Raw genomic sequence first — 24,549 nt, 5'->3', positions numbered from 1 at the left:
AAATATCTAATGGGAGGACTTGATATTATTCTTGGTATATTTCTTCTTTTTATGGTAATTCAAGCCCAAGGTAGTAGCCTGTTGAGATAAAGTTTTGGAATTTTAGGATTTCTTCCCAGATTTGTCCCAGCTATCAGTTTTGTCTTAATGCTATAGTTGACAACTGTGACACTAGAAAAGCCCAAAGACCACAGTCTTGCTCACTCCTTGAAATATATTAACCTGAAGAGTATAGGACAGATTGCTAAGCCAATTGTGATCCCATTTATCTGTACTTATATTAGCATATTCCCCTTATTTCTCTGATTTATCCCTGAGGATATCAGGAGTATTTTTTTAAGTTTTTTTTGTTTGTTTACTGGAGGCCTTCCTGATAACCACATAGCAATAGCTACAATATTCACTTACTTATTAATTACAGAAACAGTTTTATAAATTTATTCAAAATGTTGGTACTGTGACATTAAATAAGCTAAAGAATAACATAACAAGAACATACTTTTTGCTTACTTTGTCAAATTTTCACATATCAGGTTGCTTTCAAAGTATCTTCTTCCTAAGAAATGATTACTTGCTTAGAATTACAGCTGTTACTTTGCTTAAATGCTGTGGACCTAAGTTTGGTGATTTCGACTGATGGTCTATTCTGCCACTGACTAGATGTGTGACTAAGCTAACTTCATAGACAATGAATCTGTAAGGAATATGTACCTACATTCATAGTACTGGTAATTTTGGTGGATTTCAATGATTTTTAACCCTAAAAATGTGATTAAAGTGAACTTAGATTCTGTATTTGCCTCCTTCTTTGGGCTTAATATGAAACAGTGATGGATTTTTTTGTGAAAAGGTTTTTGATAATTTTTGAAAAAGTTGATTGACATCTTAAGATTTTTAATCTCATCCTGTATCACTTCTGGTAAATTGCATTTTTTTCAGCAATTTGCCTATTTCACCTAAGTAGTTCAATTTGTTGACAAAATCATTAACAACGTTTCCTTGCACATTTTATATCTGTAGGACTATAATGATATCTTCCCTTGTTTCATTTATGATATTAGTAACTCATATTTTACCTTTACTTTCCTGATCACTCCAGTCAGGTGTGGAAGTTATCAGTTTTTTGGAGCTTTTCAAGGAATACCTTTTATGATAACAGGCATGCATTATACTTTGATGGTTGGCCCCACATTTGGGCTTTTACATAAATTATACCCTTCATGCATTACTCTAAGCATCTTTTTTTTTTAACACTTTAAGTGGATGTATGGTAATACCTTGTCTCATATCAGACATGTAGACATACTATTTCACAAATGAGCCATGCTCATTTGAGCCCTGTGCAACCAAAGATCACCCTGGCTGCCAAGCAGGAGCATGAAAGGCTGGATAATGGGTGAGGGATCACAGGTGGGAAGGTTTAGACTAACTAACATAGCTGTAATTTTTTCAGTGTTTTTTCCAGTGCAGGGGATGGAACCCAGTTGTGCATACTAGGCAAGAGCCCTACTACCAAGTTATACCCACGGCCATCCCATAGATGTAATAAAGGCGATTATAGTCATTGGTGTTACAAGTCTCCCTCATTAAGGCTGATTCTGCAGTTAATCAGCATGTGCAAGACTAAGAAAGAAGACTTAGAGAGCCAATCCTTACATTTCCACACATAAGTAGTTTTTACTGCTTGTTTCAGATTAGAAGCTATTTCTGGCATTTCTAATTGGGCCTCAAGAGAGCTAACAGTAATATAGACTCAATAAGCAGAATAGAATTGATTTTTTTTCTAAGAAAAATATGAAACATACAACCAGTGATTCTTATACTAGGGTTATTAGAATGATACATCCTATACATTATGTTTAGAAAAAAACTAAGAATAAAATACGTGTCTTTATTATCTCTGGAAATTGGTGACTATGAGATAAATTTCAGTTCATGCAATTGTCATCTGATTATGTGAATGTTTTCTGAGTTGATCTTGTACATGTAGACTGGGACCCAAATAGCAAAGGTTAATTAAAGCAAAGGTCTGTGGGTTAATAAGCACACAGTGATAAGTATTTAGAAAGAATGATAGAAGCTCTAATATTAAAGTTTTTTTATTAAGGTATGAGTTTTTGAATTATTTTAATTAATACTTATTTTAAAAAGATGATACATTGAACAGTGAATTTGTTAACCCATTTATTTTTTAATAAGTTTTTTTACTGTGAAAATACTGTACAGAGGGGTTACAGTTACATGAGCAAGGTAATGAGTACATTTTTTTTTTTGATCGGTCATGGGGCTTGAACTCTGGGCCTGGGCGCTGTCCCTGCACTCTTCAGCTCAAGGAGAGCGCTCTACCGCTTGAGCCACAGCACTACTTCCGGTTTTCTAGTGGTTTATTGGAGAGGAGTCTCACGGACTTTTCTGCCAGGGCTGGCTTTGAACCGTGATCCTCAGATCTCCGCCTCCTGAGTAGCTAGGATTACAGGCATGAGCTACCAGCACCTGGCTGAGTACATTTCTTATCCAGCGTTGTGCCGCCTCCTTTGTTTTTCCCCTACCATCCGGTCCTTCCCACCTCCTCAACTATACCCCCCACCTCCCCACCCCCGCCTAAATTGTAAAGTTTCTTTTTCGACATAGTGTCTTGTATATCTCATTGTTGCAATGGGTCAATCTGTATCCCTTTTATTTCTTGTTTCTTTTTTTTTTTTTTTTTTTTTTTTTTGGTCATGGGGCTTAAACTCTGGGCCTGGGTCCTGTCCCTAAGCTCTTCAGCTTAAAGTGAGTGCTCTATCACTTGAGCCACAGTACCACTTCAACTTCTTGTATTTCTAAGTAAGCCTTAAGAAACAGAACCATAAACTGGGCGCTGGTGGCTCAGGCCTGTAATCCTAGCTACTCAGGAGGCTGAGATCTGAAGATCGTGGTTCAAAGACAGCCCGGGCAGGAAAGACCGTGAGACTCCTATCTCCAATAAACCACCAGAAAACTGGAAGTGGCGCTGTAGCTCTAGTGGTAGAGCACTTGCCTTGAGCTGAAGAGCTGAGGGACAGCACCCAGGCCCAGAATTCAAGCCCCACGACCGACAAAAAATAAATAAATAAATAAACAGAACCATTTACCAAATTTGCCATGAAACTCAGTTGAACAGTTTAAAAGGAAGGAATAGATATTTCTGGACATTTGATTCTTTGGTGATCCTGAGACAACCCAAACCAGTATTTTGCTTGTGTAATTTTCATTTTTTACTCTTAAAAATCTTTGTGTGGGGGGGTGGGGGGGTGAGTCTTGGGGCATGAACTCAGGGCCTGGACACTGTCCCTGAGCTTTTTTTTAACGAAGGTTAGCGCTGTACCACTGAGTTATAGCTCCACTTCTAGCTTATTTGTTCCTTAATTGGCGATAAGAGTCTCATCGACTTTCCTGCCTGAGCTGGCTTTGGACCATGATCCTCAGATTTTAGCCTTCTGAGTAGCTAGAGTTACAGGCATTAGCCACTGGTGCTTGGCTCTGAAAATCTTTTTGAAGACATAGTTGTTATCTTTCTTTTTTTTTTAATTTAATTTTATTTTATTTGAGAACATACTGTACAGAGGGGTTACAATTACATGGGCAGGATAATGCATACATTTCTTACCAAGCATTGCAGCCTCCTCCTTTGTTTACCCTTCACCTCCCTTCCCAGCCTCCCCCCTCCCCCCCACCCAATCATACCCCCCCCACACACCGACATTGTAAAGCTGGTTTTGACATGACATTTTGTACTTCTCATTGTTGCAACAGGCCCACCTGAATCCTTAAACAGGTCCACCTGAATCCTTAAACGACTTGTTTGTCCCCATCTCCTCCACATGTTATACTGACATCAAATATAGTGAAAGCGGGGGTTACACTGTGGGGGAGGGACATACAAAGCAACAAAGAAATAATCTTATAAATGCGTTAGAAACACATGCCTGAAAGAAACGAAAACATTAAAATACATATTTAAGGGTTCATTTTCCTAACATCACATTATCTGACTTTTTCCGCTTGACTCATACCTATACTAGATATTGCAAATAAGGGAAACCATGGGACCTGTGTTTCTTTGGGCCTGGCTTATAGTTGTTATCTTTCTAACCCTCTTTGATGAAGTTCACGCAAATATTAGAAATAATTTCAGAGATTGGGAGTAATGCACCATTTTCATATATTTCTAGATTTTATTGGTAAATGAAAAAGACATGAAATACCAGTTTGCCTGTAGTTTATTTTTCTCTTTAGTAATAAATCCTTGTTAAGTTATTAAGTAAATATTTGATTAGCAAGTACAAGGCCTTTACTTCAAACCCCAATATCTTCAAGTAAAAAAAAAAAAAAAACAACCAAAACTGTGAGTCAAAATAAAATAAACTTTTCCTTCTCTAAAGCTAATTATTTCACATATTTTCTTATGGCATGCAATGCTGGTTAACACACCTACTATGTGCCAGACACTGTATTTATGCCAGCACCACTTCCAGTTTTCTGGTGGTTTATCGGAGATAAGAGTCTCATGGACTTTCCTGTCCAGGCTGGCTTTGAACTGCGATCCTCAGAACTCTGCCTCCTGAGTAGCTAGGATTACAAGTGTGAGCCCTGGCACCTGGCCACTTGTATTTTTTATATTCTACTTATTTCTATACATTTTCATGTTGCCCACAATCATATATACATATAAGTCTCTACAGTAAGGAAAAGAGAGCAAAGCATTTGCAAAGAAGGAAGGAAAGAGAGATAATAGGGGGAAATATATTGATGAATATTGTAGAAGTTGAAAATATAGTGGTGTTAAGGATGTGTGTGTGTGGTCTAAGTGTTGCCAAAGAGAAAATACAAGTGACTATTTTAGTCATAGAGGATCTGTGGCTGTGCCTGATTATTTACTAAGTTCATTGTGCATGGGAAACTGTATTTTAATAGTTTGCTATGTCTTAGCATAGGCTGTGGATCTGGAGCAGAATAGAGAACTTCTCTCTGCCTTGGGGTAATGGGTGGTTATGAGTTAACCTGCACGAGGGCCCCTCTCAAGTCCAGGTACTTTGTCTGGCTATCAAAGTCAAAGGGTTTACTAGTCTAGTTCAACTCTCTGATTCTCCTTTCTCACTGCCTGAAGAAGGATGATAAGGAAGGAGGGGGACAAGTTGGTAGGGCAGATAGATAGGTCTGCCCCTACCCTGCTTCTTTCTGCTCATTGATTGTGTTCTCAGAGGTGATTCTCAGAAAATAGCTTAGCATAGTGAGGCTTATATACTCTCATGTGCCTCACCAGTATGATTTGAAGATATTTTTATATTTTGAATGCTCATATATGAGAAGGCAAACAGGAAACGTGAGCTCAGTGGAAACAATTTTACAAAATCCCCAAAATAATCTGGGGGAATTTCTCCATACCTCATGCCTCCCATTGATAAAAGCGATCCTTAAATAATGAATTGAGGGGTTAGAGGTGTGGCTCAGTAGAATGCCAGACAATAAGTGAAACTGGCAAGTACTAAGCTCGAGTCCCGGTTTCAGACAAAAAAATAGTGGATTAACCTTACTTCTATGAAAATAGACCTAATTATATTTACCCAGACAGAAAGTCCTAAGGATTAAACCCAAAATTCCAGAGCAAGACTTCTTAGGATTGACTCTCAGTTCTGCTAAGTGAGTGATCTTTGAAAAAGTTATTTAACACATGTCTCTGTCCTCATTGGTAGTATGAGGATATTAATATTATCTGTTTTATAGCATTGTTACTCTATCAAGTGATTATTGCCTATAAAATTCTTAGAATAATCTGTTGGCATGAAATAAGCAAATTAAAAAGGTGAGCTGGGGAGTATCTTCTCATCTAGATCCTTAGACAAAAAAAATTCATATATCTGGGGAAAAAAGGTGCAAACTCACATAAGAACTGAGGGGAATTGCCAGGTGCCAGTGGTTCACACCTGTAATCCTAGCTACTCAGGAGGCTGAGATCTGAGTATTATGGTTCAAAGCCAGCCCAGGTAGGAAACTCCGTGAGACTTCTTTTTGTCGGTCATGGGGCTTGAACTCTGGGCCTGGGCGCTCAGCTCTTCAGTTCAAGGCTAGCACTCTACCACTTGAGCTACAGTGCCACTTCTGAAGACTCTTACCTCAAGTAAACCACCAAAACCAGAAGTGGCGCTGTGGCTCAAGTGGTAGAGTGCTTGCCTTGAGCTGAAGAGCTGAGGGACAGCACCCAGGCCCAGAGTTCAAGCCCCACAACTGACCAAAAAAAATTACTTAAGGGAGTGGAGAATATATTCACCTCACGTGGGTTTTGAATAATGAGCCAAGATATTTGTTCTGGTAGTTGTGAGACTTCAACAAAGTATAAATATTTTGAGAAAAGTTTCCAAGTTTGGACTGAACATCTGATAAACAGGAAGATGTTCAAGAGAGACTTTGTAGAAGTAATATCTTAGTCACAAAGACTTGGAGAAAGTTTTTATGACACTAAGGTGTTATATTTTTTACATTTGTAGAGTGAATTTATCTCTAATGATCTAGGTGTGGTTTATGCTGTTCATTTTCTACTTTATATTTTGCCAGGATGAAAAGGACTATGACTCTACAAAATCATTGTAATAATGAAATAGAGTAGGTCTTTTGTTTTTAAAGATGCAATCTTAAACCTGATGCCAGTGGCTCACACCTGTAATCCTAGCGACTCAGCAGGCTGAGATCTGAGGATCACGATTCAAAGCCAGCCCAGGCAGGAAAGTCCGTTGGACTCTTATCTCCAATTGACCACCAGAAAACCAGAAGTGGTGCTGTGGTTCGAAGTAGTAGAGAGCTAGCCTTGAGCAAAAAGTTCAGAGAGAGTACCCAGACCCTGAGTTCAAGCCCCACCACCACCACCGACAAAATACAATCTAATAAACATTTTTCAGTGGCAAGTAAGTATAACAATGGATTCAGGGTTTTTTTTTTTTTTACTAGATATTTTATTGAGGTTTAAAATGCATATAGAATATAATCATAAGGGCAATGCTTGATGAATTATCAGAGTGAACACTCTGTTTTGGTTGAGAAAGAAAAGAATACCCACACCCTTAGAAAGCATTTCTTTGTGCCTCCTTTCAGGCATTTTCCTTACCATTCTGCCCCAAATGGTAACAGTTCAGCAGAAGGCAGACTTTTTTTTATTATTTATGGTACTGGAGTTTGAACTCAGGGTCTTATGCTCACTCAGCTTGTTTGCTTGTCTGGCACTCTGCCACATGAACCATCCCTAAGGCCTTTTTGCTGTTTATTCTGGAGACAAGGTCTCATGTATTTTTCTTACTGGGGTGGCTTCAAACTGCCAACCTATGGACCTTAGCCTCCTAAGTATTTCAGCCACTTCAGAAGCCAGACTTTTTTTTATTTTGTCAGTCATGGGCCTGAACTCTAGGCTTAGGCGCTGTCCCTCAGCTCTTCAGCTCAAGGCTAGCACTCTACCACTTGAGCCACAGCACCACTTCTGGCTTTTTCTGCTTATGTGGTGCTGAGAAATCGAACCCAGGGCCTCATGCATGCATGCAAGGCAAGTACTCTACTACTAACCTACCTTCCCAGCCCAGACAGCAGACTTTTAACACTACAGATTCAAAACTACAGATTAAAATATCTCATTTTAAAATATATATTGTAGAACACTAGTATTTGATGGTCAGTGTATTGAAATTAATGGAATTTACAAAAACACATTTACATGTAGATAGAAATAACCAGACAATTTGTAATTGAGCTCTAGTCATCATCAGAGTCTGAATCTTATTTCTTTCCTTGAATAGTTTTCTTTGAGATCTTTGTGAAGTTTGTCCCAAATTTCTTTTGGCTCTAAAATGTTGGCTCCATTGAATTTCCACTGTAATTAAGAATATCAGGACAGCCAAGCCTCCATTCAAAAGTTTCTTTTTTTAATAAGTTTTTTTTATTGTGAAAATGCTGTATAGAGGGGTTACAGTTACATGGGCAAGGTAATGAGTACATTTTCTATCAAGCATTGTTGCCTCCTCCTTTGTTTTCCCCCTACCATCCCTCATTCTAAAGTTTCTGTGGTGAAGTCATCTGTATTTCCTAGGTCAGGAAATCCAACCACATAATCTTATGTCTTCCTGTCTTTTACCAGTGTTAGTTGTGGGAATGACTTTGATATGCAGTCTCTCCCAAAGGAAAGGTGCTTTTTTCTACTTTCAGCTTTAAAAATTCGGTCTCAAGATGTTTCTTGGACAGTATCACCAAATGTCTGTCTAGTATTTTGCACCCACCTGAATGTAGAGTCTCTGTAGAAATGGCAAAGTGTTTTTTTCTCTTTGACTTCTTGAAAAAAGTCTCACTAGATTATTTCTCTGTATTCACGATGTTCTTTAGAAAGCCATTCTTGTTTCTGCTGGAGGGTCATACTTGTTATTCTGGCTACTCAGGAGACTGAGAACTGAGGATCATGGTTTCAAGCCAGCCCAGGCAGAGAAATTGAAGAGATTTTTTTTTTTTGGGTCCGGTCGTGGGGCCTGAACTCTGGGCCTTGGCACTGTCCTTCAGCTCTTCAGCTCAAGTCTAGCGCTCTACCACTTGAGCCACAGCGCCACTTCTGGCTTTTTTCTTTTTGCTTATGTGGTGCTGAGGACTTGAACCCAGGGCCTCTGGCATGCAAGGCAAACACTCTACCACTGAGCCACCTTCTCAGCCCCAAAAAACACTCTTTTTTTTTTGGGTCCGGTTGTGGGGCCTGAACTCTGGGCCTGGGTGCTGTCTCTCAGCTCTTCAGCTCAGGGCTAGCACTCTACCACCTGAGTCACAGCACCACTTCCGGCTTTTTGCTTATGTGGTGCTGAGGAATCGAACCCAGGGCCTCATGCGTGCAAGGCAAGCGCTCTACCACTGAGCCACCTTCCCAGCCCTGAAGAGATTCTTTTGTTTTGTTTTGTTTTGTTTTGGTCCGGTCATGGGGCCTGAACTCTGGGCCTGGGCACTGTCCCTCAGCTCTTCAGCTCAAGGCTAGCGCTCTACACTTGAGCCACAGTGCCACTTCTGGCTTTTTTCTTATGTGGTGCTGAGGAATCGAACCCAGGGACTCAGGCATGCAAGGCAAGCGCTCTACCACTGAGCCACCTTCCCAGCCCCTGAAGAGATTCTTACCTCCAATTATCCAATAAAAAAAAAAAGCCAGAACTAAATGTGTGGCTTAAATAGTAGAGCACCAGCCTCAAAAAAATATAAATAAAAGTTACAGGCCCTGAGTTCAGGCTCCAGTACTAGCACAAAAATAGGATTAAATTTTAAAAAAACATTGAATTGTAAATGCCCTCTTGATCCTGATTTGCACATTTTTGTGTCACCATATTTCCATGTGCAACAATTTCCCATGGATCTGAAGTACTATCTTTAATATCTCTTTTGGAGCAGATCTGTTAGTGACACATTCCCTTGTCTCATTTTTGTTTTCCCAGAAAATGGCGTTCTTTCCCTTTCATCTTTGGATGTGGATTGTGTTAGAAGTTATTTACTTCCTACTTCATGTATATCATTCCTTTGTTTTCAAGGTTTCATCATTTCTGTAATTGCTATTGAAATATGCTGTCAGCTATTGTTGTTCCTTTGAAGTTAACATATATTCATATATATTTGCTTGTTTCTTATTGATTTTAAAAGCCCTCTCTTTGTCTTTGATGTTCAGTAACTTTAATATGATATGCTTAGTTAAAGATTTTGTTTGTATTCATCCTATCTGCTATTACAGTAGTTCTTGAATTTTTGGTTTGATATTCTAGCAATATAAGAAATTTCCAACTTCCATTGCTTGAAGTATTGCTTTACTTTGAAATCTGTTTCTTTCAATTTCTTTCTTGTTCTCTCTCTGTTTCTCTCTCTCTTCTCTCATGCTATCATTTTCACTGGTCTTTCATGCTTTTTGTTTTTCCATTTGAGTATTTCCTTCTGACTTTTCTTCTCATTGGTATTATCTTTATAGTTCTCTCTAATCTTCTATTAAACCCGTCTGTTGATTTCTTAATTGTGTATTTTTTGATCTAGAATTTTCATTTGAATTTTAAAATAATTTTAATATCTAATAAAGTATCCATGTTACTCTATAACTCAATTCACATATTATAGTTTTTAAATATATATCAAAATTCCAAAATCTGTACCTATATAGGTCTCTTTATTGTCTGTTTTTTCTTGGATTTCAGTAGTATTTTGTTTTTGTTGTTGGAATAACCTATCATACTTAATTCACTAACAAATACTTTTCTGAGAAAAGGAAACATGATTGAGACTCTGGATGAAGTCACTTCCTCCCAGAACATTTCACTTTTACTTATGGAAGCAATTAAATTAGATGTAGATAAAATTGTTTGAATTACAATTTGAGTTGCTTGAAATCTGTACTATAATCTTTGTGGGGGTTTAGTTCATTTCTACTCACCTTTGGTTCTAGTGTCCTTTGGGTTGCTACCAGAAAGGTTTAGGTATATAGAGGTTGAGTGTCAATATTTGCTCCCACACCCAGAAGTTTAAGAGATTGCTGAAAAGTTTTGTTTAGATTCTTAGTCTCTTAGTACCTGCTTTCATTTGGTCAAATATCTGGATGTGAAAACTAGCTTCAAACTACTCCCTGAGGGTTTTTCTCCCACCTGAGATTTTAACCCCCAAACTACTCATTGTTTTGACAGATTTCTGATGAGATTGAACAGCTATTTGTCCAGCTCCTTGAAGGAATATTAGATAAAAACCAGCTGGTCTGCTACTGCCAGAATATAACCTCTTTTTTCTTTTTGGTGTCTTTTTTTTTCATTTTAAATGCTTATTGCCAGCTGTACGTATAGTATTTTATTCAGTAGTAGTCTGTTGAGATCTAACCTTTGAATTCTGGCAAACTTTGGGATACTTACAGAAAAATGTAAAATCTACCATGACTTTGATCCATAGTTAAGAAATAAAAGGGAGGGACTGGCAATGTGGTTTAGCTGTAGAGTGCTTGCCTAGCATGCATGAAACCCTTGGGTTCATTTCCTTAGTACCACATAAACAGATAAAGCCAGAAGTGGTGCTGTGGCTCCAGTGGTAGAGCGCTTTCCTTGAACACAGAGAGGCTTAAAGACAATGCCCAGGTCCTGAGTTCAAGCTCCAGGACCAGCAAAAAAAGAAAGAAAGAAAAGGAAGATATAAAAATGGCCAATAAACACATGAAAACATGCTGTAAATCCTCAAGTCATCAGGAAAACACAAATAAAAATCACAATTTTAAAGCCTTCTCACCAAATAGAATGACTAAAATCAAAAGTTGGATAATAAAAGTGTTAATGAGGATGCAGAGAAATTGGGATCTTCATATATTGTTTTTTGTCATGTGAAATGCTACAACTGCTTTGAAAAATAGTCAGGCAGTTCCTTAGTTAAACATAAAGTTACCATGTGACCTAGCAACCACTCCTAGAAAAGAAAAGTATGTGCACACTACCCTTTGTACATAGATATTTATAGCAGCATTAGTCACAATAGGTAGAACTTGAAAGCAACTTTAATGTCTAGCAACTGATGAGTATAAACAAAGTCTTTCATATTCATACGTTGGAATAGTGTTTGGTCATAAAAACCAAGTGAAGGACTGATACATCTAATAATTTGGATGACCCCCAAAAACACTGTGCTAAGAGGAAGAAATCAGTCATAATGTGTATGTTACATTAATATTTTTCATTTAAAAGTTCAGACTAGAGAAATCTATAGAAATGGAAAGTAGATTAGTTGCTGCTTATGGCTAGAAGAGGGATCATGCATCATTGAAGGGGCATAAGATTTCTTTGTGATGTAATCAAAATGTACAAAAATTAACAGGTGATAGTGGTAAATAATGTGTAAATAATCTAATCCTTATCATTTACTTTAAATTTATGAATTGTATCTCACTAAAGCTGTTAAAGTTAAGAACCCTTTGCAGTATTTGTGATAGTAACCAGGAGGATTGACTGGCAGATGGTTAAGTATAAGCACATGATGATGATATCACTAAACTTCATCAACAACTTGCTGACTAGTTGTCTGGGCCTGGGGTAGAATGAAGGCAGAATACCAATAGGTTCTAGAATGAGTATTGAAGTCTAACCTCAAAGAGAAAGCCATAGAATCCAGCTAACCATAATCTTGTTAACTGTCCAGGAAAGCACAACACTTCCAAGATAATTTAATTTGTCTTAACTTCTGAAACAGCACTTGGCTTCCTTTGTGCTCTTGAGATCAGAGAATATTGTCTTGATGCTGTGTCCCCATTTAGCAGACCTCTTATATACCTCAAAGAATATTTTTAGATTGGATACTGAAAAAATCTTAAAGATGTTTTCTTTTATTTTTCTCTACATGAAGAAACTTTTAAAAAGTATATTTTATTACCGTTATTATCTTTAAGTAGTTGTACAAAGGAGTTAACATTCAATAATTAGCATTCTGCTTCTTTGGAATGCTAGCTACTCAGGAAGCTGAGGAAAACTAAGGATCACAGTTCAGAGCCAGACTGGGCAGGAAGTCCGTGAGACTCTGATCTCCAATTAACTACCAAAAAACCTGGAAAGAGAGCTGTGGCTCAAGTAGTAGAGCTCTAGCCTTAAGCACAAAAGCTCAAGGACGGCATTCAGGCCCTCAGTTTAAACCCCAGGACAAGCACACGCACAAAATGTCTGCGTGAAATAGTAGGCACCTCAAGGAGATTATATTCTACTGGGGAAAAAAGTAACCCAAAGGTTTCAAATGATGATATAAAGATAAATGTGAGATCCCAGTACAGTGCCAGTTAAGTTAGATTTGAGAGAGTCATGGGAGCTTTTAGCAAAGCTGAAGGAATAAATAATGGCTGTGGAAAGAATCCCTTGATGAGGGGGCACTAACTAAGCCTTAGAGAACAAGTGGGTTAAGCTGGGCCCCGGTGGCTCACGCCTGTAATCCTAGCTACTCAGGAGGCTGAGATCTGAGGATCACAGTTAGAAGCCAGCCCGAGCAGGAAAGTCCATGAGACTCCAATAAACCACCGGAAAACCAGAAAGTGGTGCTGTGGCTCAAGTAGTAGAGCACTAGCCTTGAGCTGAAGAGCTGAGGGATAGCATCAAGCCCAGAGTTCAAGCCCCATGACTGACAAAAAAAAGTGGGTTTAACCAGGCAAATGAAAAGGAAGAAAGAAGATGGATAGCATCAGAGAAACATGATAGAACCAGAAAGGAAAAGGGAAAAATAACTTCAAGCATACAAATAACCTAGAACATCTTGTAAAAATTCAGATTCTGACTTGGGCAGCATGTGCTTGTACTTCTAACATCAATGCCAATGCTGTTGGCCCGTGAGCTACACAGAGTAGCAGGAACTTAGAGATCTATCTGGGTATGATGAGAGAAGGTAGGCACCTAGCTGATGCGGACATTTGTGGATAGGATGATTTGGACTGCCGGTGTCATGGAATGCTAGAGGGAATGTAATAGGCTATTCTTAGTGTCTTAATTTTGTTCTGTGTATATTTGGTAGGATCCTTAGGGTATGAGAATTCATAACCACACTTTCAAAAGTACATCACATAAAAAAAGTACATCATTAATATGTTCTGCTTGACAATGTTCCATTGAACTGGCCCCTCAGGAAAAAGTATTTTAGGCCAATTACTTTGCAGTCTACTCTGGTGATAATGTTTCTGTTTTTAAAATTTGATTAATAAGTATCCATCTTTCCTGTGAATGATATTGGTCATTGAAATCAGTGCCAAACACTAAGAGAAAAGTTGATGTTATCAGTAAAATTGAGCTTTTTCCAGGTAAATCAATACCAAGGCTTCAGAGGTTTTATACTTGCCAAACAAAAGATTTTTTTAAATTTAATTTAATTTTATTTGTGAACATACTGTACAGAGGAGTTACAATTACATGGGCAGGATAATGCGTACATTTCTTACCAAACATTGCAGCCTCCTCCTTTGTTTACCCTTCACATCCCTTCCCAGCCTCCCCCCTCCCCCCCCAATCCCAATCCCAATCCTTCCCCTTCCCCCCTTTCCCCCCCTCCCCCCCCCCCCCGCACCAACGTTGTAAAGCTCGTTTTGGACATGACAACTTGTACTTCTCATAAACACAAGATTTTTTTTCTGCGTATATGGTGCTAAGGAATCGAACCCAGGGCCTCAGGCATGCAAGGCAAGCACTCTACCACTGAGCCACCTTCTCAGCTCCCAAACACAAGATTTTTTCCCCTACTAATTTTGAATTAAAAAAATATTTTATTCTGATGTATTATAAGTCAGGTTAGAAATAATATTGTTACATGGATAGAATTATATGGAAGTGCATTTTAAGAAGCTATACTAATTTAGACAGTACAGTGCTGGCAAAAGAATTAAAAAAGTAGATCAGTGGAATAGAGAGCGTAGAAATAGGCACACCTAAATATAATCAACTATTTTTGATCTTCAACAAGGAGGAAAAGGCAATATAATGGAAATTTTTGATCTTTTTAAAAATTAGTGATAAAATTCCTAGATATCTACATCAAAAAATGACTTCAATCACATCACTCTATGGTTGGGTGCTTGCTGCAAAATATCCTTTAGCCTTTTTGCTCAAGGCTAGCACTCTGGGCTAAATATGGACTGGTATGGCCAAAAACCAAATCAGAGCCAGACTCTTGGTTTCTGACTCAAATCACTGCCTCTCATCCCTCCTTGTGCAAATTTCTGGAGAATGTAGCAGCCTGTAGGAAGTGATTAAATTTCTGTTTTTAACATACAGTCTCTGCTTATGGTGGATACTTCTTGGATAATAGAACTCAAGGCCATAGTAGTTAACTGGAACATAATACCATCTTTCAGTAAAATGGGGCACATCTTATTGCCTCCAAACTACTACTGTTTGTACACTCTTGATCAATCCATTAGCCATACATCATTTTAAACAATAAACAGCTAGAATTGAGATTCCTCGAAATGCTAAGGCCTTTCCGTCCAACACAGATCAACTCTCAGTCACAGAGTCTCACATCTTCAGATCTCTGCAAAATTTAGGAATACAAGTGAAATGAACATTTTGTAGTCAAGTTTGAAGAAACATACTTGTAGTCAAGTCAAGGAACATACTCAGAAATGTATTGTCGAGTGCCTTCAGTTTGCAAGTAAGTATCAGATATGGTCTCAATTCCTTGATGCTTATAGGTCAACTGAAAAAATAAAAAGAAATAAAAAGCATACCATGTAAAAGACTACATATTCACACTGACCAAGGGAGACGGGAAGGGAAGAGATCAGAAAAGTGTTTTAGTTTAAGTTGTCTCTGAAGCAGGTTATGGGAGAATCATTTGAGTCCCTGCGTTTTAAAGGGAAAGATGTAAGGAACAAGAGAGAAGAAAATGAGGTAGAGAAGGAAAGATAGTAAAGAGATTATAACATTAGACAAGTATCACAGTAGGAAACTAGAGGTTAAATCATACAAAGAGACCCTTGGAAATGGTGCATGATATATGCCTCAGAATCATTATATCTAAGGTGTGGGGAAGCTAGGCTACTTGTATTCCAGCTTGTATCAGGGATGGCTTTCAGGTACTGGGAACTCTTTCAGGGCTACAGGAATGTAGGCAGCCTAGCCTATAGTTCTAGAGAAAGTCATCAGGAAGGAAATATAGGTAGTTGAAAATCAGCCTGAGCATGTAAAATGAAAGGATCCAGATCTATGTGAAGAGGACTGACAGAGTGTCTATCTGCCACAGGAATATCCAAAGAGAGCTGAGAGTTCACATGTTCTTTCTCTTCTCTCCCCAGGTGTGTTCATGACTTTGTCCCTGCTGTCCATTGTGTATGGAGCCTTGCGCTGCAACATCCTAGCCATCAAAATCAAATACGATGAGTACGAGGTTAAAGTAAAACCTCTAGCCTATGTCTGTATCTTCCTCTGGAGGAGCTTTGAGATTGCCATTCGTGTCATTGTTCTGGTCCTCTTTGCTTCTGTCATGAAGACCTGGGTGGTACTTGTCGTACTTGTCAACTTCTTCAGCTTCTTCTTGTATCCCTGGATCCTTTTCTGGTTCAGTGGCTCTCCATTTCCAGAGAATATAGAGAAGGCCTTCAGCCGGGTGGGCACAACCATCGCACTGTGCTTCCTCACATTACTCTATTCTGGTATCAACATGTTCTGCTGGTCAGCTGTTCAGTTGAAGCTTGACAACCCTGAACTCATCAGCAAATCCCAGAATTGGTACCGGCTGCTGGTATACTACATGATGAGGTTCATTGAGAATTCCATCCTCCTGCTCCTGTGGTATCTCTTCAAGACTGACATCTACATATATGTGTGTGCACCTCTGTTGATTCTGCAGCTGCTCATTGGATACTGTGCAGCCATTCTCTTCATGCTCGTATTTTATCAGTTCTTCCACCCTTGCAAAAAGCTCTTCTCATCCAGTGTTTCTGAAAGCTTTCGGGCATGGCTCAGGTGTTTCTGCTGGGCCTGCAGGAAGCAGGAATCTTGTGAGTCAGCAGAAAAAACAGAAGTAAAGTCATCCACAGATCAAGATGAAACACCTTCTAGCAGCAAAATGAGTCCTGATCCCACTCAGACCTTGAGTGCTGATGATATATGCTCTGCTTAATGAACCTTGAAGTTTCCCAGTCCACAGGCTTTTTTTTGTTTTTTAGTTCATACCTGTTCTTTGTAAGTAATGAGCCCTGCACTGGGAACAAGGCAGGACGTTAGCTGTCAACTCCTTGTGAGCTGTTGCTCTTTATAGGGCCTTTGAGTATGTGGGAACTGGGATAGAGAAACCTGAAATTCGAGGGGTGAAGAGATGAATTGGTATCCTAACCACAGTTCACAAGTAACCATGGTACATTCTTGTGGGTCTTACGTTTTGTTTTTGTGTTGTTTTTTTCACTCACCCCTAAAGTCTGAACTGGGTTGTTTAGATCCATCAGGCAGAATGTGAAGAGCTTACTAATTTTATAGTTTTCTGGACTATTAGTCTAGTAACCTGATGATTTTTTATCCCTGAACATTATTTTCATCGAAGTATCATCCTGTTGACCAGAGAAAGTTATTGGAGTTCTGCTATCAGCAACATCATTCTTGTCACTGCTTACAAAGAGGACTGCTCAAATTTGATTTTTAAATAAACATACGTTCTATTTTCATCTTGTTATGTCTTTTTGTACATAGCCAACTGTAGTTACTGTGGCATGCTATCTGGAATTGATTTGGAGACTATTTCCTGGGATCCATAGCTGTAAAATTGAATTTTAAATGTAGTTAAAGAAGCCCTAGAATTTTGATAGGCGTGATCCTCCTGTATGGTGAAGAAATTTAGAACAAGAGAATTGTTACTGAAATGACTGAAGGTTATATAGGTAGAATTCTTACCTACTCAGTTCAAAGCTGTGAACTAGTTAGAAGGTAGACTTAAACCTCTTCAAAGTTTATTCTTATGTTAGGATTCTGGGAAATTTCTAGTAGAATTTACTAGGATTCACCTTTTTTTTTTTTTTTTTTTGGGTCCGGTCGTGGGGCCTGAACTCTGGGCCTGGGCACTGTCCCTCAGCTCTTCAGCTCAAGGCTAGCGCTCTACCACTTGAGCCACAGCACCACTTCCGGCTTTTTCCTTTTTGCTTTATGTGGTGCTGAGGAATCGAACCCAGGGCCTCAGGCATGCAAGGCAAGCGCTCTACCACTGAGCCACCTTCCCAGCCCCTAGGATTCACCTTTTGAGGAAAGAGCTAAATAAAGTTCAGTCTTCCCTCTTCCATCCTCATTGATTGCCTGCTAGGAGAGTTTTAGACACGATTTACCTCAATTTAAAACTTTCAACAAAACTCTACAGAAATCTCTCAGCATAGGCATATAAAGCATTTTAATTTTTATTATTTGACATGAAAAGGTTTTCCTCATCAGCACTCTTAGAGATTGCCTTCATAAAATTTTTAAATTGTATAAAGAGTTGAGATGACCAGATTTCTTTCTTTTTTGAAATGTATTTTGAATAGCAGAATTGTGAATTAATTTGAACAAAATCTCCATCATGATTTTCTTATACTCTTTTATCTTCTGTATAATTTCTCCATTAATGTGAAAATAGAAGAATTCTATTTGTTTCATTAAAGAGGAATGGATAGCATATTTTCAATCATTCTGGGAAATGACTAGAATCAACTAAAGTAAAATGACTACAACCACTAAAATCTTAATAGTGAAATACCTGGAAGCAGATGATCAAAAAAAAAAATCACACTAATCTGAGAAACTTCCAAAGAAGGCTCTATTTATGAAATCTACCAGAGGGAACAGGGATCCACATCTTTAAATGTATGGACCCCCCCCCCCACACACACACAAAGCATAATTAACTGGTTGTAACATTTCTAATAATTTTTTAAATAGTTACTGATAACAAATTTATAAGTAATTTCAAACACAAAGGTAAAAACATGATTTGGTAAATACAGGGATCCATAAAACTAAATATTCTTTCACATGGTCTCCAGTGAAAGAGTTATTAATATTTTATACAGTTTAATATTAATATTTATACAGTTTCATATATGCCAGTATAGACATCAATATGGTCCTAAACTATAGATCCTAAATTTTAGTGGGTTTCTTTTTTTGTTTTTGTTTTTGTTTTTTGCCAGTCATGGGGCCTGAACTCTGGGCCTGGGTGCTGTCCCTCAGCTCTTCAGCTCAAGGCTAGCGCTCTACCACTTGAGCCACAACACCACTTCCGGCTTTTTTTCTTTTTGCTTATGTGGTGCTGAGGAATCGAACCCAGGGCCTCAGGCATGCAAGGCAAGCACTCTACCACTGAGCCACCTTCCCAGCCCCCCTAAATTTTAGTTTTATGAAATGTTTTTCCTCATTTAAATTTCTCCTGGTTTATCGATATCTGTGGTTTAATTTTTTGGGAATGACTAGGCAATAAATAGATCATATTTTTGCATATTTATAATCAAATAACAATAACACTTAATATTGTCTATGCTTTTCTTGTTATCCCATTAACTACCACTTGCCCTATGTTTAAGAAGCCTCAATGAACAGTGAGCATGCATAACCAAAAGGATTCTTTTATATGACATGCATTTTCATGAACTCTCTATGTGCATATATACAAAATTGTAATAATGAAAAACATAATGATGCTAAAAGCCACAGCTAAAATAGACAAGATGTTAACACATCCTTTCTTGGTTGTTTCCTAATTAACAGAGAGGTTCTGTAATGGTTAGGAGAGAAGCAAGGTCACTCAAGTCATTCCAGTATTTCTGTCAAACCAGTTCATTATGTTTCTTGACACCAGATATTTTCAAGATCTTTCATGAGAAAGAAATTGCTGGAAGTGATGCGGTGGCTCAAGTGGTAGAGCACTCGCCTTGAGCTGAGGGACAGCGCCCAGGCCCAAAGTTCAAGCCCCACGACCAACAAAAATAAATAAATAAAATTTGTTCCGCTATGCAATTTAGCTGGCTTGGATAGAACTTTAAGGCCATATATCAAACACTAACATATTAAGACTTGCTAAGTTTTCCAAGTAGAACAAAAAATAGAAATTGCTGCTTTGAAGCCTTGCAGTGGCTAAGGGTAGAGATGATGGAGCCCCTTTTCCATCTGAAATGCCTTATTCAGGTCATGCCTTGGAAGCAAGGCCTTGGAGCAACCACCAGACTGCCTCTGACTAGGAATGTTCAGACTTGTACAAGGATTCAGAGACTACTTTCTAGCTTCAGTTTAGAAGCCTGTCTCCAAAAGAATTACAAAGTATTACTTTCAAAACATATTGTAAATCTATAATTTATGAGATAGCTAAGCATTTTGAATGACCCAAAATCAAACTAACAGTGTCAGACTCCCAAGCCCACTTCACCTTTTTATAAAGACACATGTGTGGTAACTAAACTGGACTTTCTCTCAATATTAGCTCTTGATAGAAAGGTGAACCAACTTTTGACATGTATGTCCATTCACTCTGGGAGAGAGAACTCAACTTTCTTTTTTTGCATGGTGAACTGAAATTTTTCATTTTATCTCTGCAAGAGCCAAAAAAAATGTGTATTTCACACTGTGAAGCTGGATTGTATTAAAGACATAAAAGAAACCAGCACATTTTCCTACGTATTAGGAGTTAATTGTGCTTTTCAGTTATAATTCAAGTTTGTAAGACTCTCAGTGTTTTGTATAGTGAATTACATGCCATAACTTGTCCTGTAGCTACTCCAACAGAATCACTGTCATTTAGTTGGATGGTGTGAAGTATTTCCTCAAAACATGTTGAAATAAGATCACTAAACGTGTTCAGACTTTCTCTCGTCATTACTAAAGACAACCCAGTATAGAGATTGGCATCTCCCTATCCAGCCCCACAAGTTTACTTAATTGCTTTATGCCTTAGTTTTTTCATCCACCAAATTAGGATGATATACTTGTCCAACCTACCTCATGATATTATCAGAAAGATCAAACTATATAATAGATGTGAAAATGCTTTGAAAATATTTTAAAGTGCCATGCATAGTTATATTATTCAAACCTGTAGCAGGTTATTGTTACTTTCTTGTTGTTTGAAAATGTGTAGAGTTATCCACACACATGAAACAGGTGTGTTTCTGGCCTTCATGGCAGTTACCCTTTAAAAACCAGTCGTTTACAAAAATTAACACACAAATCCATGATATGTGAAGAAAAAGGACCCAATGAATTTGAGAAAGTATGGCAGATGAATTTATCTTATATTGTCTTTCATAAAGGATATGACATCTTTTGATAATTGTGTATTACAACTTGAATGGCTGTTTGAAATCATTTATTGGATGTGAGTATAATCTTTTCAGCCTTGTAAATGGGAAAATAAGTATTGAAATTGTTTGTTGGATACAGCATTTCCTTGGAAACAACCTTAGAATTTTAGTGCTATGGTTATGAGTGCATGTACCAATACTCCTCAGCCTGTGTGTTGTGGATGTGAGCTTTTATAGAATGCTTCTCCAAGTCCTTGACTCAAATGTTATGTATGTTTTCCATATAATAAATTAATTTTTCAATTTTTTCTTGCATTTCATTCCTTATACAATCCTACATGGTCTTTTCATTGAAATGAAAAAGACTATTTTAAAGATAAATTTGTAAATGATTTTTATTATGATTGGAGTTTAGTAACATCACCATAGAATTCTTCTGTAGAATAAGATATTTGAGAATTCTAGGAATCAGCTTTACCAAATAGCAACTGTCCAATCATATGGATTGTTTTTATAAGAATTTACTCCCATTTGTTCAAGATTGACTGCTAAGTACACACCAGTGTATGTCATTGCAGTAATGTAAACAATCAAATGCCTGCCCATTTTAGAAAAAAATATGACTCAATGAATCATTTCAGAGTATGAGACATTCTCTTTCAACACCTCCTTTGCTTCTCAAGGTAGTCTTCCAATCTGCAAAGACATAGCTATAGGGTAACTCTTTAAAAAAAAACAGCTTTATTGAGGTATAATTGATATGAAAAAAGGCACATAGCAAATTTGTGCAATAAAATATTATCAACTATAGGTACCATACTGTAAAGAAGATGTTTAGATTTTATTAATCTTGTACAGCTGAACTTTTAAACCCAATAAATAGCAACTGTTGATTTACCTTACCTTAAGCCTCTGGTAACCACCAGTCTACTTCCTTTTTTTTATGAGCTTCACTATTTCAGATACCTCGTATAGCACCAGACAGCATGTCCTTCTATACCTGGCTTATTTCATTTAGTATAATACATAATAATCTCCAGATGCATCCATGTAGGCACAAACAGGATTTCCTTCTTTTGTGAAATATTAATATCCTATGGGGTTGTAAATAAATATATATGCATCTACATCATGTTTTCTTTATTCATTTATATTCTTTTCATATCAGAGCTGTTCTGATTAATGCTTCAGTGAACATGTTAGTGCAGAAGTCTGTGATCTGATTCTCTTTTGGATACATTCCCAGAAAATTCATATGATCATTCTATGTTTAGTTTTATGAGAAGCCTACACTATTTTGCATAGTAGGTACACCATTTTACATCCCTAGCAACAGTATACAAGTGTCCTGATTTCTCCACATTCCCACTAACATTTATCTTTTGTAGTAGTAATCATCTTAGCAAGTGTGAGGTGATATCTTTTCTTATGAAGAACAAAATACATGAAGAAATTTCATCCTTTGTTTTTACATGCTGCAGAGGTATTGTAATAATTTTAAGTGTTTGATTCTTTTTAAAAATTTCTTTACATGTTGTATAAAAGGGCTTCAATTCAACATGTTCATTTGTGTGTTGATCAGTGTTCCCCCCGCCCCCATGGTTCTGTAGAATAATCAAAGAACACTGAAATATATGGATGCCTTTTCCCATGATCATGGAAAAGTACATTTTCTGTGTAAAAGTTTTTACTTTTCCCTGAATTCATTTGTCTCTTTTACCTTTTAAATTAGCATAAATTAATTGTATAGAGGTGTTTCATTGCAATATGACATTCATACAATGTGCTTTGATAAAATTCACCCCATTGATATCACTCCTTCCCGACCTCCCTTCTCCACCTCTCTTTTACTGTTTTTTTAATGAGGTTTGTTATGCTGTTTTCATACATATATATTGTACTTTAACTTTTTAATAATTTTGACCCCATCACCTTCTTTCCCTCTCCCTCATGGTTTCTACCACTGGTTTCTATGTAAAACACAGCTATGAACAACAAGAACTTATTCTCTCTCTTTCAATGTTTGAGATTATACTAAGCCATCACAACCCTTTTGTCTATATATGTTGTATATTTTTTCTAAGGTCTTATATGGCCTTCATATAATGATCAAATTCAGGGTATTTAGCATCAATATAATACTTGTAGCTAACCAAGGATTCTTTTAACATTTAACAATTGTACCCAACACTTCATTTGTTTTCACAGAGCTTCCTCAGCCATTTGAATGAGGTCAAGTCTCTTCTATGGGCTTCTCCTTATTTAAAATTATAAGTTTTAAGTTCTCCATGAATGCTGGGTGAACTACAGCAGCTTCTGAAACATTTATCTGAGAAAAAAAACTGTACATGATATTAGTACTGAGTAATAGCTTAATAACATAAATTTGAAATGTTTGCTGGAAAAGTGTGTCATTCCTTTTCATGGATATCCATTTTAGGCTCAAATACTTCCTAATGAATATTTGGGCCTGTAGTTTCCTTCTATTTCCTATGTCAGCTGTTTACACTGCATGGATGAGGGAGGTAGATAGATCTTATTTCTTTATGATAGTGTTTCTCAGAGTTTCCATTTTCCAGGAGATTGTACATTTTAAAAAATTCTGATTGACACATAAAAATCATTCATGTTTTGTTTTGATCTATGTACCCAAGGTGTAGTGTTCAAATCAGAGTAAATATAATCTATCTCTTCAAGTATTTATCATTGCTGTATGTGAAAACATTCAACATTCTTCTAGCCTTTTTGAAATGCAATACAGACACCCTACTGTGCTCTAACACACTAGCCCCTCCTAAACTAACAGTAATTTAGAAGAAAAATATATCTTCTATGAACATCAGCATAGCTGAAAAAGCACTCTGAAATGATTGATTATACATTACAAATAAGTGAAGGACCTATTTTTTTCCCAAGAAAAAGGTACTTCATAGCAGCAGAGATTGGAGTAGAGCTGGAAATTCAGCAGACCCAATCTCTTCTTTTCCAGTACAGACCATCCCTAGTAGACTAGCCCCAGGATATGCTAAAATGGTGAATCTGCTGCCTTACAGAAACTTGCTTTGCAGAATGCCTTCACTTCTGGTCCCTTAGTATGGCAGCTGAGGAAATCTCAGACAGTGCTGGTTTAAGCCTATTTCAGAACTCAGAGCACCTTCAATGAGTCTATAGCAGCACACAACAGTATCTCAATAGCAGGTACTCATAAAACTTCCACCCAGACTGTGCTCCAACTCAGATGGTAAGTCACCATCTATCTCATATAGGGTTGCTGCAGAGTTTGCTCTTTGTAAGGAAGGCATATTTATCCAGACAGACTTGGAGATTCTGCCTATACTTTTGCTCCCTGCTTGCCTGCCTGCCTGCCTGCCTCTGTCCTGAATTAATTTTCTCTCTCTGAATGATGAGTTCCTGATTGAAACTTGATTAGCCTGCTTCCTACAGCCCCGGAAATACCATCCCACTTAGACATCTGCATTATGCATACTGGTTTAATTTCTTATCAGTTTGCTTCTGATCTTAATTACCTCAACTCCACAGTTAATGAGTCAGGTTTTCAGGAGCAATAACACTCACAGAAACAAAACAGGGTGGAACAATTCCTATTTTGGAGTGGTGCTCCAAGACCATCCTTACCACTGCAGCAGGAAGAAAGGCTTCCTGTTATCACCTCCAGGGAAGGGGACCTTTTAATGGAATGTGGCCCAACTATTCAGAACAATGGTACCCAGCTGTAAGGTTTCAGGCCTCTGAGCATTGGACAGGTATTGCCGTTCTCTCCAGTAACAAGTGTCTGTCAGGCA

General features: G+C 37.7%; 1 protein-coding gene and 1 pseudogene across 1 annotated transcript in view; one reads left to right on the top strand and one right to left on the bottom strand.

Moving 5' to 3' along the window:
* Positions 1 to 21,053, top strand: part of Xk (X-linked Kx blood group antigen, Kell and VPS13A binding protein) — a 44,748-nt gene extending 23,695 nt beyond the window's left edge. Inside the window, exon 3 of the mRNA XM_070040650.1 lies at positions 15,791 to 21,053. Coding sequence (XP_069896751.1) covers positions 15,791 to 16,617 — 827 coding nt within the window. The 3' untranslated portion in view covers positions 16,618 to 21,053. The remainder of the gene's footprint in view (positions 1 to 15,790) is intronic.
* On the bottom strand, positions 7,756 to 8,410 carry LOC138839269 (thioredoxin domain-containing protein 9 pseudogene; annotated as a pseudogene).
* Positions 21,054 to 24,549: the final 3,496 nt, after the last annotated feature.

This window comes from Dipodomys merriami, unplaced genomic scaffold (genome assembly GCF_024711535.1).
Source record: "Dipodomys merriami isolate MVZ:Mamm:240054 unplaced genomic scaffold, mDipMer1.0.p SCAF_3, whole genome shotgun sequence".
Lineage (NCBI taxonomy): Eukaryota > Metazoa > Chordata > Mammalia > Rodentia > Heteromyidae > Dipodomys > Dipodomys merriami.
Note: the sequence above shows the minus strand (reverse complement) of the source record. Positions and strands in the feature narration are given on the sequence as shown.